At 42.3% G+C, this 17,109-nt stretch overlaps 1 protein-coding gene across 1 annotated transcript in view; it reads right to left on the bottom strand.

Annotated features, from left to right (window-relative positions):
* Nucleotides 1-3,639: 3,639 nt before the first annotated feature.
* TOMM7 (translocase of outer mitochondrial membrane 7) overlaps nt 3,640-17,109 on the bottom strand; it is a 101,335-nt gene continuing 87,865 nt past the window's right edge. The window contains exon 3 of the mRNA XM_069211538.1: nt 3,640-4,613. Coding sequence (XP_069067639.1) covers nt 4,598-4,613 — 16 coding nt within the window. The 3' untranslated portion in view covers nt 3,640-4,597. The remainder of the gene's footprint in view (nt 4,614-17,109) is intronic.

Genomic DNA, 17,109 nt, shown 5'->3' with positions numbered 1-17,109 from the left:
TGCAACTGACCCTGTGCTTGAGACCATTGCTGTGAGAGACACTGTTGTAGTGTTCTCATGTTTTATCTTTCATGCAGTACTATTGCTATGCATGATGCCATCATTCCCAATAGTTTCATGATAAACTTTACAGTGTAACGTTGATTGGGCTGTATCTGTGATATAAAGTTTTGAAAAGCCTGTATCCTTTGGGGATTTGGATAGGCCAAGGCTTTTTTGGTATTGAGAATAGCACATATGTAAGGTTGAACCTGGGCTGGTTGAAGATGAGATTTTGGTAGTTGATTGTGAACCCTAATGTGTGTAGGGTTTCTTTTGTGTATTGAGTGTGTTCCTGGCATTGTATAATGTTGCTTGATTTTATTAGCCAGTCGTCTAGATAAGGAAAGACATGTATGTGTTGTCTTCTTAGGTAGGCTGCTACTACAGCTAGACATTTTGTGAAAACCCTTGGAGCTATTGTTATGCAGAAGGGAATAACTTTGAATTGGTAGTGCTTTCCTGCTATTACAAATCTTAGCTATTTTCAAGGAGCTGGTTGTATGGTGATATGAAAGTAAGCATCTGAGATCTAATGCAATCATGTAATCTTGTTTTTGTAGTAGTGGAATGACGTCCTGCAGAGTTACCATGTGAAAATGTTCTGACAGGATATATAGATTTAGTGGTCTGAAATCCAGAATGGGTCTGTGAGTACCATCCTTTTTGGGAATACTCCAGTTCCCGGTTGAGATATTGGAACTGATTCTATTTCTTCTTTTAGCAATAACGATTGCACCTCTTGCTGTAACAGAACGTTGTGTTCTGGGGACAGTTTGTGATAGCCAGGGGGAATGTTTGGAGGTGTAGAAATGAGTTATAGGCAGTAACCATAGTGGATAATTGAAAGCACTCACTAGTCTGTGGTGATGTTTTGCCATTGGGAGTGAAATTGCTGCAGTCTGCCTCCCACAGGAGATGTGTGGGGTTGTAGTATACTGAGGAAATCACTGTTTTGAGGGAGTGGTGACACTGTGAGGCTCGAAATTTGCCTCTAGCTCTGAAGTGTTGACCTCTGTAAGAGCCTATAAATGTCCCCCTTTGGTATTTCTGCTGACCTTGTTTAGCTTGCGAGGTGGAAGCCTCTGCAGAGTGGGGCTTGAAACCTCCCCTAAATTGCTGCTTATGAAAGGAACCTCTATAAGGTATAGTGTATACGGCTCCCATAGCTTTTGCAGTGTCAGAGTCCTTCCTGGGTTTCTCAATAGTTGTGTCAACCTCAGGGCCAAATAGATGTTTTTTTGTTTTTGTTTTTTATAAATCAACGGGCATATTGAGCACTGCCTGTTGGATCTTTGGTTTGAACCCCGAAGATATTAACCATGCATGCCTACGGATAGTTATGCCAGTGTTTATGCTTCTAGCTGCTGTATCGGCTGCGTCAAGAGCAGATCTTATTTGGTTATTGCTAATTGCCTGGCCTTCCTCAATTTGTTGAGCTCTTTTTTTATGTTCTTTTGGCAAGTATTATAAAAATTCCTGCATTTCGTCCCAGTGTGCCCGGTCATACCTTGCTAGCAAGGCTTGTGAATTGGCAATGCGCCATTGGTTAGGTGCTTGTGTAGTTACCCTCTTCCCAGCAACATCAAACTTTCTGCTTTCTTTGTCAGGGGAGGGGTATCCCCCGAAGATTGGCTATTGGCCCTTTTCTTAGCAGCGCTGACTACAACAGAGTCTGGTGGTACCTGTTGCGTGATATAAACTGGGTCTGTGGGTGCAGGCCTGTATTTTTTGTCTTATCAGGGAGTTAAAATTCTAGCCTTGACAGTTTCTTTAAATATGTTGTCTGCATGTCTAAGCAGACCAGGCAACATCGGCAAGCACTGGTATTGTGAGTGGGTGGAGGACAATGTGTTGATAAGAAAATCCTCCTCCAAAGGCTCAGCATGCATATGTACCCCATGGTACACAGCTGCTCTTGAAATGACCTGTGTATGAGCTGTGCAATCCTGTGGTGGTGAAGGTTTGGAAGGATAGAGGTCTGTGTCCTTTAGTGGCATGGGATCTGGATCATACAAGTCCCAGGGGTCAACTGTATCTCCATGCAAATATGTATGTTAATGTGTTGGTGAAGGCAATGGTGGTGGGGTAGTGGGTGGTGGTGAGAAAGAAAGAATGTTGTGGCAAATGTGGTGGAGAAATTTGTTAAAGTGATGGTTTCTCCTTCCTTTTAAATATCTTTGCTGGTGGTGGAGCAGTGTCAAGAGTCTCTTGAAACGACAGCTTTCTTTTTGTTTGTGGAGGAGGTGAAGCAATGATTTTTCCAGTCTCCTTTTGGATATGTATCCTTCTTTGTTTGGTGTCCATGATTTCAAGGATAGGCTGAATATCTGAGTCTTCTGAAATATATTCAGATGTTGTAGCTGTTTATGAGGATTGATCATGAATTGTCTTTGAGCTGTGTTTTAATCGGCTGGAAAGTCCTTGTTTCTCTGTACAAAAATATTTTTTCGGCTCCGAAGTGGATAACTTTTTTGGTCCCGAAGACACAGCCTGTGGTTTCGGCTCCGAAGCTGGACATCAAATCTTTGACTCCGAAGAGTGTAGACGTCGGCTCGGCTCGGCTCTAGAGCTTTTAATAGATTTGTTCGACTCCAGCATCGAAACAGTAGGTCGATCGTGACGATTTTCTTTCGGGTGGAACCATGGCTCTCTGGCAGTGGTGCACCCAAGGCCTTGATAGGTCTCTTGGAAGTGGGCATAGGGGCAGGTGTTCTCACATGCTGAGCCGCAGTGTTGGTTGGCTGTCTTCGTCCAAGTCTGCTTCGGAGTCGGTGTCCTGGATCAAAGCAGCCGTCTGTGCCTGCTCTTCTACTGTGTCGGTGGACTCTGTATGCTTCGACGCCATTTCAAGTCTCCTCTCTCTCCGGTCACGCAGGGTCTTTTTCTACCGGAACGACCAACAAGCTACACAGCCTTCTTCTCGATGTTCGGGAGAGAGACAGAGATTACATACCATGTGTTGATCTGTGTATGGGAATTTTGCATGGCACCGAGGACAGAATCGGAATGAAGTCCGATTCATCAGGCTCTGGCGTGGTAGGCCTTAACAGGCCCGAATAGGGCGCGAGCGCCTAAAGGGCGTTTTCTGGTTTCCGACGGTACTATAGGCTTGATTACAGATGGAAACTCGTTCGAAACAATACAGACGGTAAAATAGAGTTATTATAAAGTTTCCAAATCGAAAGTCTTGGAGCAAGAGGAAACACATCCGAACCAGACAGCGGAAAGAAAACAATATAACAAAGGAGTTGATGCCCATGCACACTAACACTGAAAGGAGGAGTCACTCATTCCCGTGACTTAAAAAAAAGACTTCTTCGAAAAAAAAAAACTTGTAACACTCCCAGCCCAACACTGGATGGTGGGACCTATGCAAAGCATGTGTATCTGCAGCTACAAATGCCATTGAACATATATATATATATAAATATATATATTTCCATCTGCTCACTCACTTTTGTATTGAATACAACCTTTGCCATCTATATACGTTTGACCAATGAAATTTGGCCAGTTTCCGTCTTTTGACATAACTGCTGGATTTTCGTGTCTTTCATTTCAATAGTCACTAACAATCAATTTCAATAAGACTGAACATCTGGTGATTTTATTTTTATTGAAACAGTATTTGAAACAGGTAGATGACTCCATGGGTAACAAAGAATTACACAAAGAAAGAGTATAAAGCTACATAATCACCCAGTGACAAGCTGCCTAAAAAAAAAAAGATTAAAAAAAAAGTTTGGTTAAAAAAAATAAATAAATAAATCTCTGCCTTTGAAATAACCTGCCACAAGCACATAAGCCAAACACAGATGAAGTTCAATTCAAAACTCAAGAACCACCTCAGGTGAAAGTTACATTAGTGCTGGGCAGTTTGTCCAATTCCTGGTCCCTTCAATAGCTTTACTAGACATTTCCTCCCGCTGATCTAACTCAACGATATCTGCCACTGATGGACACAAACCACTGAGTTAATATGCTGGTTATTTACCCCCAGACCGCCATCCACATTACTCATTCCTTTAGGCGCCTGCATATTTGTCTTGTACTGCACATTATCAGGTGAAAAACATGTACTACCTTAGCTTTCGATTGAAATTAAAGACACTCGAATGCAAATGATCAGTTGCAACTTGTTTTCCATTTTATATAGGCCATTCATAAAAAAAAAAGAAATATGATCATTTTGTTTATAACATGAAATATTTTTTCTTTTGTTTTTAAAAAGTATGATATACAGCGCTTTGTGCATCAATATATTTTACATTCAACATATTATTCTATAACAGGGAACAACGGAAAACGTTTTTAAACGTAGTAAGAAAAAACACAATAGAACTGGATGTTTGAAAGGACTATTTCGATTTAACCAAGTAATAAATTAAAACCTCTAACGCAGAAAAATAAGTTCCACACAATGATGTGATCTATATGGTGTCTTCTGTAGTTTTAAAAGCCATTCTTATCACTGGATAAAAAGGTGGAAACCATTTCCAGTCTTCAAAATGTCTTCCATGATTCTTCAACAGAACTAGTGTGCTGGAAAAGAGGCTCATCCCCAAAGAAGGCTAAAAGGCAATCCAATAAGTAGAAAGTTAGGATCTGTACATCAAAATACACACTTTAAAACAGTTAACCTATAATTCACAACTTTCAAATATATTCAATTTAAGAGCCAACTGAATACATAATTGTCAAGCCCAACAATAATTGTAATTGAAGTGGCAAATATCAGTAACAAGGGGAATATATTTATAAGTGAAGCCACTATTCCATTTCTTAATTAGAGGGACAAATAAATCCATGCTCGACTTTTAGGTTTTCACATAGGCAAATTATTCTCAAATGAACTTATTTACAAAGTCTGCGCTTGTCTCAAAAACTGGCACATATACTGCCTTTCTAAACCTAAACTGGATACCCCTATTTTCACAGAATGAAATGGTTATTAGAATGCTCAAAAACGTGAAGACATATCGGAGAATCCAAAGGAACTAATGTACTGTGTACAAGGTAACAGGTAAAGAAGGTGATGAGTGGTGGTTGGGTGGGCTTTAGGTTGGGAGACGTGTAACAACATATTCTACAGGTAAGAGAAGAAGTTAAAAAACAATACTTTAGGAAGGGTCACAGTACATGAATACATACATGAAGGAAAGAAGTGAAAGGGGGTTCTGTACAGAGTATGACTTTGGAGTGGTGTGGCAGGATCTGTAGCTTGAGAGTAAGCAGTAGACTGAGTCGACCAAGGGTTGGACAGCTTCAGAGATTGAAGCTTTCATATGTAAAGAGAATTTGATTTCTACTTTGTTAGATGACAGCATGCTTTCTCTAATTAAAATGTACAAGTGCTGATGATGCTGAGAATCACGCAAGTCTCCTGTATAATAACAAACTGGATGTTGCAAATTAATTTGGAATCTTGAGTGTAGAAGAGGAAGCCCAGGCGTTTTAACACACAAACTTGAATCAATTAGCACCTACCTCATATTCAAAACACTTGGGTAGTGTCACCTGTTTTTTTTTAGCATAAGTAGTGTTAATTTCAATGCGATTCAACCTAGAAGGACAGTTTCAGTTGACAGTTCTCTATATTCACAAGAATCACAAATTCAGAATGTTTATCCTCGAAACCAGAAGTTAGAAGTTTTTTTCTTAAACTAATGTATGTTACACGTGAGGCAAAGGTGTGGGGATTGCATTGGATTTCAACTTATGCAGTGATATCTCTTAATGAATTAAATCCAAAGTTACGTAGACACAAGAGGTAGAGTTGTGTGCATTATTTTATCCAGCACACCACATGCGTTTATCTAGGTTGGGATATATTTTGCTGTTTATGTGAAGTTTGTACTGTCTTGTAAGATATCTGCCAAAAAACTAGTTTACCATTCATCGACTGGAGAGCAATAAATATGTTTACGATTTCACTATTACAAAAGAATCCTTTAGAGTGAATTCTGATATAACTAATTTAAATTCAGATTTATTGGTATCAAGGTCACCACTAGTATGGGCTTGTGTGTGGAGGGTGGGAGAGTGGGGGTAAGGGTGTCCATGAAAATCAAATTAACCAATCAAACAAGTACTAAATATTTTCCCGTTCCTTTATTCATCTTCTACATGCATATACGAGACATCATCATTCAGGAGTAATTTCCTCTACTGCAATGTTACGAAAAACAAGACCGTCTTCATCAGACGATGATGATGTTACATGCCCTAGTTAGCTGGGGGTATATAAATCTGTACTCTTACCAGGATAGGCATTGCGATCAAACTTAACGGCTCATTTTTTTCAATTAGCTACAGTATTAAACAACCCACCCATGGTGACTAAATCTATTGCTACAAAGTTTAGGATTCTGCATGTACATAAAAAGGCAGAAGGAAGGCTCTAAAGAACTAAGAAATTCAGGAAGCTGTGATAACATGGGAAATGGGAATTCATTAAGAATCATTTTGATGAGCCAGGTCAGCATGCTTGCTTTTGCTCTCTCAATGCACGTTATGAGACTTAACACGGAAGCAGGCTATGCTTTAAAACCAGCAAGTCAAAGATTAACTCATGTTAACATTGCTAGTATCTCTCAACTATATAGGGGTGTGGAATTTAATAAAATATCTACTTGTCCATGAGACAGGTTGCTTCTTAAGTCTACTTGAACTGTAAAAAAAAAATCTACTTGCCCATTTGGTGCCATATAGTGCGATGACAAATTATGGCAGCAATTTCATTATGTAAGAGCTCTAATAGCCTCTCGGATTATGCCAGGGCTAATACTAAAGTAGGGCTTGAATACTAGCAATTTCATGCCCTACTATAGTAATTTCCATATTTTGCCACCTTTCTGCAGATCTGCATACTGGGGCTGGAGGAAACAGTAAGTAAGAGTTCCAGAGCCGGAATATCTTCGAGTCTGTGCAAACCTACTAACTTGCATGTTTTACGGATTTTCACCAGCTCTTCTCCAATCTTTTCCCATACTGAGAAAGGCTGAAAAACTTCTGCCCTTGTTAGTAGTAAATTAACTTCTTCCAGGGCTGGGGAAAAAAAGTGGTTGAAGGGAAAGTGAACTTGTAAAAGCTCAGTAGATTTTCACATTAGCAAATCTACACATGCAAATTTGCTCAGGCTTTATAATACAGTTCACAAATATTTTTTAGGAGTACGCTCTCCTGGTCTACTTCTGTAAATTCTTGTGAATTCATGAAAGCCACTAATGCAAAGACATATACCATGGGTGTACCTTTGGGACTTTCTTTAAGAATTGGGCCCCTAATTAGGTCTGACACTAACCAAGAGATTTTGTTTTATTAAAATTATATTTCTCTCTCTATCCATCTATCAGCTGGCTTTACTGTGAGTGACAGTATTCTGCTCTTTCACAAGGAGCATATTCGCACACAAAGTAGTTTTGTTCACTGCCAGGAACTACTGTGGCAATGTGTGCTTTTTGAGACCAAACTATTGTTTTGCCACTGTTAGTTACAATGGCGAGGGCCTGGTAGTCGTCACAACAATAAAGTGCAACAAAAGCCATGTCAAAAACAAGACACGCACTGACAAAACCAAAAGACAGACTAGTGTCGGATTGGTTGTCTTTACCAGTGCTCGTTTATTTTCATGCTTCCCATAATCTTGTTGAAAATGGTTACACTGATTTTCCAATATGAATATTTTTTCAATACTAGCGTGCATCAGCACATTTTACTAAATGATGCTTCCATGAAATAGTACCTAAAATGTAACCGTAATTTAGCAATTTTTCTTTCTCTTTTTGCATTTTTTCTGAACACTTTATTTTGAAAGCAAAGAATCATCAATCTTGCTTTCAAGCTTCTGCAAACATCTGCATCTACTAAGAGAGCATTCTGGGAGCATCACATGTAGCCTCATATTGTTAACCTTTTCAAAGGTGTGTAAATGTTTTCACTGGAACCACTGTCAGTTGTGCAGTGTGACCTTACAACGTTTATTTGGAGCGCAGACCCTAATAATAAAAGCTTTGCAATAATGAATCATAAATAAAAGTTCGAACAGCATTAACATATGGACACAAATATAACCTCAACTGCAGACAGTGCTCTTCCCTGTAAACTGCCAGCCAAAGGGTTTGTGCTGCAGGGTGTTGGGCTTAAATGTCACAAGGACAAAATAAACCTGAAAACCTGTTGTCCTTGACCCCAAACAATATGTCCTGGGCGTTGGGTTATAGGAATTCACCCTGACTACACTATGGAAGCTGGGCCCAGAGGATCCCATCTTTCATTCTTGCACTTTCAGTGCTGAGGCCTTTAGGGAAGAGGCGCGTTTACATGCAAACTCTATTTGAACATCAACCAATTCACTTCATGTGAGATTTCTCTATTTTCACTGGCACTATTATTAAAAGTCAAGTGCAGGCAATTATAGGGCTACACCAAATACATATTTTTGTTATACATAAGTTGTAATAGAACTACGATGTTTATAGTATGTGCTTAATTTAGCATAGTGGGTCCTGGCTTAACTGCACTGTATTGCTTTACAAGTTTACTATTTTAATATGCCGCGCTGCCCGTCAAACTCATCCTGCTCGAAGACCGCCAGTGTGGTCATGACCCCGCCAGCCCTATTATGCGTTCACCGCCGGCCCTGCGGTGAACAGGGCCTTTACATTGATGGATCCTAATGGAGCCGGCAGCAATGTGGCGGTGTAGCAGCACCCATCGCACATTCCACTGCCCATAATTCAGGCAGTGGCATGCATGACGTGGCTGTGCATGGGGGCCCTTGAGTCACCCATTCCGCCAGCCTTTCCCTGGCAGTGTAAACCGCTAAGAAAAGGCTGGCGGAAGGGAACTCATAATCCCCAGGGTGGAGCTGTATGCAGCGCCACCCTAGTGGATTACAAATGTCGAGACTGCCAGGCTGCTGGCAGCCTGGCAGTGGCGGCATTTCAACCATGGCAGCTCCGCCATGGTCATAATATGGCGGGCGTACCGTCACGACCACGGCGGTCCACCTGCCACAGTGAGTCTGGCGGTCTCAGGATCACCAGACTCATGAGGGCCTTAATGTAGTACTTTTTAACACGTTTTAACGGTAGTGCACTCAAAGTATATTTTTGATTGATTCAATACAATAACTGCAGGTATGGGGTGGGGGAAAGGAACATTCACTAATGAGACTACAAGCCAATATATGGAAAGAAAATAATAGGCCAGAGGTATGTTCTCTTCTAACTTCGTTTTCATCTCACTCTAGGAGGATGCAATGTGATTTTGCACATTATCAAAGAACTGAAGACACAATTACATTCCATCCTTTTCCCTATATATTGTTGACTGAGTTTTATTGATGCAGCTTTGTAAACTTAAGACTGCGTAAACAGATTTCTGTAGTACCAGTGCAATGCACAATGGAAGACATTAATTGTATCATCCAATAACTGGTATCATCTGTTTTTGATGGGTTAAAGCTTGGAATAAAATTTCAATGATAAGGGCGTCTGATTTTCTTGAATGAGGTGTGTGCGGAAATTTTACCTTAACACCAAAACCATAAATAATTAGGATATGATCTCACAGATGAATGCTTCATTGTTTTTTCCATGTAGTTCATTTATTCTGGTGGAAACGTGCATTAATGAAAAACTGAGTGAATCTGGAGGGTTCGGCATGAAAACGTATAATACTTAAAAGAATTCGAGAGGTAGGCAATTTATTTTTATATCTAAATTTCTTCAAATGGGAAACTCCAGTGCTAAAAGGCTGACATGGCAGGAAATAAACACCAAGAGTCTCTTTGAGGATCTCTGGAATTTCCACCTCCCGCAGTTTCGGTCATTGAAAACTCCGGGCATATTTACATATGCATACAATGCAGCAAGGTCTGTTGATGTTTCAGCAGAACGCTGGTTTAAGAAACGTTCCCAAACAATCATAAATAAAACTAAAGCACCCGCAAGCACTTAAAATGATCTTTCATATCTCCGTCTTAATATTTATACATTTTTTGTAACGTTTTAAAATGCACCTATTTTGCTAATATTTGAAGGCGTTGCTTACTCTAGCGTCGAAGCAGAAAGTTCATAAAAATCGAGCTTTAATGACGAGGAATGCAAGATGACCATTTAAACAGCGACAGGGCCAAGGGATTTTAGGTTATTAAAACAAATACCAAGATTTTCACGGAAAGCTAAGTGTTGCAGTTTATCAGCAATGAATTCTATCATTCCATTCCAAAACCGTAGAACATGATATCCACAGTAGACAATCACACTTCAGTCACAAAAGTTGCAAATGTGCTCTCCGCAGTCATCCCAAAACAGCAAGGGATCAGTTCAAAATTATTAGATTATTCTTTCAGCCACATGTTCTGCTGCCAGCATTTCTCCGCATACAGTGCTTTAAATGGAAATATAGCAGTGCAGGTACTCTCTATTTAGAGTATCTGTTTGTTCCTGAGAAGTGCTGTTACTCATACACTGTAATGTATCGCAACAGTGCGGAGAAGTGTAGGTAGTCCCCCTTCAAATTAAAGTGCAGGTTTCTCAGTAACGGACAGTACCTGCCCATTTAATGCACTGTCCGCATAGATCGTGTCAAACACACTAATGTCGTATTGAGCATGAGCAGCGCTAAGTAAAGAGCTCCATTGTTTAATGTAGACCCTAGTAAAATCCATGGCATGTGAAGGCAAGTGTACGACAAAAGATATTCTAACCATATCGCTTTGGTCAGTTTGATATTAATGCATGTGCCGACGGCAGACAAAAAACACCAGCAGCAAAGGACGGATCTATCTCAATGTTGCATAGCCATGCTGCCTGGCTCGCATCTGCAAGCTTGGTTAGACACAGTGTTCCAGCTTCAACATAAGACGAGCACTCTTCCAGCCCATGTCCCACATCTCCCATGCAGGAAGGTGTGCACACTTTAGTGGTCTTCTGCTACTGGCAGACCCGAGACCATCCTCTGGTGGTGTGAAGGGAGAAAGAGGGCTGCTCTTCACATGGTCATTAGGTCGCCCCAGTGACACTTTCTTGCTGCGTTGGAAAAGGAGGGCGACGGCTCTACATTTCCTGTGGTCACCATGTAAGCAGTAACTACAGTCAGTTTTGATCCTCTGGCCCATTCAATACTTTGGCAGTCATACCTTCAATCGGGTCGTTTGAACTGGTAGGTCCACCTTTCTCCCAAGCCCCCAAAATTGCATTTGGAGGTGGTCTATCTAGAACTGTAATTTGCATACATGAAAGGTGCATATTATATAGAGCATACTATGTTCCCTCATCTACTTCATCGGACTATCCCGACAGCGTAATGATGCAGGCAAACTTCAAACCTATTACACACCTACTGCACTTCTGAATGTAAATTTCACACAGTCAAATCGAGACAATGAGGAATGAAAATGTACATCTGTTCGTGGCATCAGTCGCTGAGATTCACAAGGTATGCATGAGCTCGCCATCTGGTGTTGGGTCGGAGTGTTACAAGTTGTTTTTCTTCGAAGAAGTGTTTTCGAGTCACGGGACCGAGTGACTCCTCCTTCTGTGCTCATTGCGCATGGGCGTCGACTCCATCTTCGATTGTTTTCCCCGCAGAGGGTGAGGTAGGAGTTGTACTATAGTAATAGTGCCCGCGCAATGAAAAGTGTAAGTATGTACCTATTAAAGGTTTAAATAATATATATATACAAATGTACAAAATTGAAGGTAACTTCTGAACTGCTACAGGCTTCCGGGGAGGTGGGTGGGCCCATGTGAATCTCAGCGACTGATGCCACGAACAGATGTACACTGGGTAAGTGACATTTTCAGTTCGATGGCATCTGTCGCTGTAGATACACATGGTATGCATAGACTAGTAAGCAGTTAGTTCCCCATAAGCGGTGGTTTAGCCTGTAGGAGTAGAAGTTGTCTGAAATAGAGTTCTTAATACAGCTTGACCTACTGTAGCTTGTTGTGCGGATAGCACATCTATACAGTAGTGTTTGGTGAATGTGTGAGGCGTAGACCAAGTGGCTGCCTTACATATTTCCTGCATTGGGATGTTTCCTAAAAAGGCCATTGAAGCACCTTTTTTCCTTGTTGAATGTGCCCTGGGAGTAATGGGCAGTTGTCTTTTTGCTTTAAGGTAGCAGATTTGGATGCATTTAACTATCCATCTGGCTATACCTTGTTTTGATATTGGGTTACCTGCATGAGGTTTTTGGAATGCAATAAATAGCTGTTTAGTCTTTCTGATGTTTTTTGTTCTGTCAATGTAGTACATTAATGCTCTTTTGACATCTAATGTATGTAGTGCTCTTTCAGCCACAGAATCTGGCTGTGGGAAAAAAACTGGTAGTTCTACCGTTTGATTTAGATGGAATGGTGAAATAACTTTTGGTAAAAATTTTGGATTAGGTCGTAGGACGACCTTATTTTTATGTATTTGTATAAAAGGTTCTTGTGTTGTGAACGCTTGAATTTCACTTACTCTTCTTAGAGATGTAATGGCGATGAGAAAGGCAACTTTCCAGGTTAGGAATTGTATTCCGCAAGAGTGCATGGGTTCGAAAGGTGGGCCCATGAGTCTTGTTAGAACCACGTTTAGGTTCCATGAAGGAACAGGTGGTGTTCTTGGTGGTATAATTCTTTTAAGCCCTTCTATGAATGCTTTGATAACTGGTATCCTATACAAGGAAGTTGAATAGGTAGTTTGCAGGTATGCAGATATTGCTGCAAGGTGTATTTTAATAGAAGAGAAGGCTAGCTTTGCTTTTTGTAAATGGAGCAAGTAATTTACTATATGTTTTGGAGTTGCGTCTAGTGGTTGTATCTGATTATGATGGCAGTACCAAACAAATCTTTTCCACTTACTTGCGTAGCAGTGTCTAGTGGATGGCCTTCTGGCCTGCTTTATGACTTCCATACACTCTTGGCTAAGTTGTAAGTGTCCGAATTCTAGGATTTCAGGAGCCAGATTGCTAGATTCAGCGATGCTGGGTCCGGGTGTCTGATCTGTTGGTTGTGTTGCGTTAACAGATCTGGTTTGTTGGGCAGTTTGATGTGGGGTACTACAGACAGATCTAGCAGTGTTGTGTACCAGGGTTGTCTTGCCCACGTTGGTGCTATTAAAATGAGTTTGAGTTTGTTTTGACTCAATTTGTTTACTAGGTAAGGAAGGAGAGGGAGAGGAGGAAAAGCGTAAGCAAATATTCCTGACCAGTTCATCCATAGGGCATTGCCTTGGGATTGCTTGTGTGGGTATCTGGACGCGAAGTTTTGGCATTTTGCGTTCTCTTTTGTTGCAAATAAGTCTATTTGAGGTGTTCCTCAGAGTGTGAAGTAGGTGTTCAGAATCTGTGGGTGGATTTCCCATTCGTGGACTTGCTGGTGATCTCGAGAGAGATTGTCTGCCAGCTGATTCTGGATCCCCGGAATAAACTGTGCTATTAGACCAATTTGATGGTGGATTGCCCACTTCCATATTTTTTGAGCTAACAAGCTTAACTGCGTTGAATGTGTTCCTCCTTGTTTGTTTAGATAATACATCGTTGTCATGTTGTCTGTTTTGACAAGGATGTATTTGTGGGTTATGATTGGTTGGAAAGCTTTTAGTGCTTGAAAAACTGCTAATAATTCTAGATGATTTATATGCAGTTTTGTTTGATGTATGTTCCATTGTCCTCTTATGTTGTGTTGATTGAGATGTGCTCCCCACCCTGTCATGGAAGCATCTGTTGTTATTACGTACTGTGGCACTGGGTCTTGGAAAGGCCGCCCTATGTTTAAATTTATACTGTTCCACCATAGAAGCGAGAGGTAAGTTTGGCGGTCTAGCAACACCAGATCTAGAAGGTGACCCTGTGCTTGAGACCACTGTGAGGCTAGGCACTGTTGTAAGGGCCTCATGTGCAGTCTTGCGTTTGGGACAATGGCTATGCATGAGGACATCATGCCTAGGAGCTGTAGTATTGTTCTTGCTTGTATTGTTTGGTTTGGAGACATGTGTTGAATGACTCTGTTGAAATTGTGAATCCTTTGTGGAGTTGGCGTTGCTACTCCTTTTGTCGTGTCTATTATGGCTCCTAGATATTGCTGTACTTTGCTTGGCAGAATGTTTGATTTTGCAAAGTTGACGGTGAACCCTAGTTTGTAGAGGGTTTGTATGACTTGATTTGTGTGGTTTGAGCATTGTGTGAGCGAACTGGTTTTGATTAGCCAGTCGTCTAGATACGGGAACACATGTATTTGCTGGCTTCTGATGTGTGCAGCGACTACTGCTAGGCATTTTGTGAATACTCTTGGAGCGGTTGTTAAACCAAAAGGCAATACTTTGAATTGGTAATGTATTCCTTTGAATACAAACCTTAGATATTTCCTGTGTGATTGATGTATTGGTATATGGAAATATGCGTCTTTGAGGTCTAGGGTTGTCATGTAGTTGTGTTTTTTGAGCAATGGTAACACTTCTTGTAGTGTGACCATGTGAAAGTGGTCTGATTTGATGAATGTGTTTACTACTCTGAGGTCTAGAATTGGTCTCAGTGTTTCGTCCTTTTTTGGTATCAAGAAGTACAGTGAATAAACTCCTGTGTTTATTTGTGTGCTTGGTACTAATTCTATTGCATTTTTTTGCAGTAGTGCTTGAACTTCTATCTCTAGAAGCTGTGAATGGTGTTTTGATAAATTTTGTGATTTTGGTGGTATGTCTGGAGGGAATTGCAGGAATTCTATGCAATAACCATGTTGGATAATTGCTAGGACCCATGTGTCTGTAGTTATTTTGTCCCATGCTTCGTAATATTGACGTATCCTCCCCCCCACTGGTGTTGTGTGGGGGGGGTGAGTGACGTGTGAGTCACTGCTTGTTGGTAGTGGTTTTGGGGCTTTGAAATCTTCCTCTATTCCTAGGGAATTGCCCCCCTCTATACTGGCCCCGAAAACCTCCCCTGTACTGTCCCTGGTAGGTGGACGGTGCGGACTGTGAGGTGCTAGCTTGTGTGGCCTGACCCCGAAACCCTCCTCTAAAAGGTGTTTTGCGGAAGGTGTTATAAGATCCTCTGCTCTGCGGGGAGTAGAGTGCGCCCATGGCCTTGGCAGTGTCAGTGTCCTTCTTGAGCTTTTCTATGGCTGTGTCGACCTCCGGACCGAACAGAAGTTTTTCGTTTACTGGCATGTTAAGTACTGCCTGCTGAATTTCTGGCTTGAATCCAGACTTTCTGAGCCATGCGTGCCTACGGATGGTAACCGACGTATTAATGGTCCTTGCGGCCGTGTCTGCTGCATCCATGGAGGAGCGTATTTGATTGTTGGAAATGTTTTGACCCTCCTCAACAACCTGTTTTGCTCTTTTTTGCAGATCTTTTGGGAGATGTTCAATGAGATGCTGCATCTCATCCCAGTGGGCTCTGTCGTATTGCGCTAGCAGCGCTTGTGAATTTGCGATGCGCCACTGGTTTGCTGCTTGGACAGCAACCCTCTTCCCGGCTGCATCGAACTTCCTGCTTTCTTTATCTGGGGGAGGTGCATCCCCAGAAGTGTGTGAATTTGCCCGTTTTCTGGCAGCCCCTACCACCACAGAATCTGGTGGCAGCTGAGAGGTGATGAATACAGGGTCCGTAGGAGGCGCCTTATACTTTTTGTCCACTCTAGGCGTTACTGCCCTACTTTTAACTGGCTCCTTGAAGATCTCCTTTGCATGGCGTAGCATGCCTGGGAGCATCGGCAGGCTTTGGTAGGAGCTGTGGGTGGAAGAGAGGGTGTTAAATAAAAAATCATCCTCTACTTGTTCCGAGTGTAGTTCCACATTATGGAATAGTGCTGCTCTAGCCACCACTTGTGAATAGGCTGTGCTGTCTTCCGGTGGTGATGGCCTAGTTGGGTATGTGTCTGGGCTGTTATCAGACACTGGTGCGTCGTACAAGTCCCACGCATCCTGATCTTGGTCATCGTGGCTCATGGCGGTGTGAGCTGGCGAATGTGACGGGGTGTAAGTTGGCGAAGCCGGAGTTACAGGTGGAGGCGAGGGAGGAGGTGTTACCTTTTGTGCTGTTTGTTGCTGAGGAGTAAACTGAAGCGTTCTCTTTCGTTTGACAGGTGGAAGGGTACTGATCTTCCCAGTCCCCTGCTGAATAAAGATACGCTTTTGCGTGTGATCCACGTCAGTGGATTGCAGTTCTTGTTCAAATCTGTGTTTCTTCATTTGTGAAGACATAGAATGCTCTTCAGTATAGGAGCCTGAAACAGGGTCTGATGTCGCTTTTTTCGGCTCCGAAAACCCTGTTGATTGGTTTTTCAGCTCCGAGGTAACCTTCCTCTTTTTCTGTGCCGAAAATTCTTGGCCTCTATGGTCTTCGGCGCCACTGTCTCGGCGTCGATCCGTGTCGACACCGAACTCTCGGTGTCGATGCTTCTCTTTAGCACTCTCTCGGTCCCGAGGAGGCTGCGTGCCGGTGTCTCGACCGAAGTCGGACGATCTCGACACTGAATGGGCCTTTTTCGGTGCCGATTGTTGGTCACCGAGAATTTGGGTGGAGCCATGGCCGGTTGGTAGTGGCGTCCCCTGGGCCTTCTTTCCTTTTTTAAGTTCTGATCTCGACGTCTTACTCACAGTTTTTGTAGAGTCTAGTTCGTCGGAGTCTGAATCCTGGATGGAAAAGGATTCCTCCTGTTCCTCTTCTGTCTCGAACTGTCGACGCTCCTTTGGCGTGGACGCCATCTGCAGTCTTCTCGCTCGACGGTCGCGCAGAGTTTTTCGGGACCGGAACGCCTGACAGGCCTCACAGGATTCTTCGCTGTGCTCGGGTGACAGGCACAGGTTACAGACCGAGTGTTGGTCCGTATAAGGATATTTGTTGTGGCATTCGGGGCAGAATCGAAACGGGGTCCGTTCCATCGGCGTTGTTCTCCAAGCGGTCGGGCCGACTAGGCCCCGACGGTGTGCCGAAATCTACCCCGAAGGGCACCGAAGCGCTTCGATGTTCAATGCGTCGTCGTATGTGTATCTCGAACCGGATCGCAACGATACCGTCGAAAATCTTCCGTTTTCAGCTATCTTTCCGTTCCGAAACTCGGAGCGACAGGA

This window comes from Pleurodeles waltl, chromosome 10 (assembly GCF_031143425.1).
Source record: "Pleurodeles waltl isolate 20211129_DDA chromosome 10, aPleWal1.hap1.20221129, whole genome shotgun sequence".
NCBI lineage: Eukaryota > Metazoa > Chordata > Amphibia > Caudata > Salamandridae > Pleurodeles > Pleurodeles waltl.
This window is presented reverse-complemented; position numbering and strand designations above follow the sequence as displayed.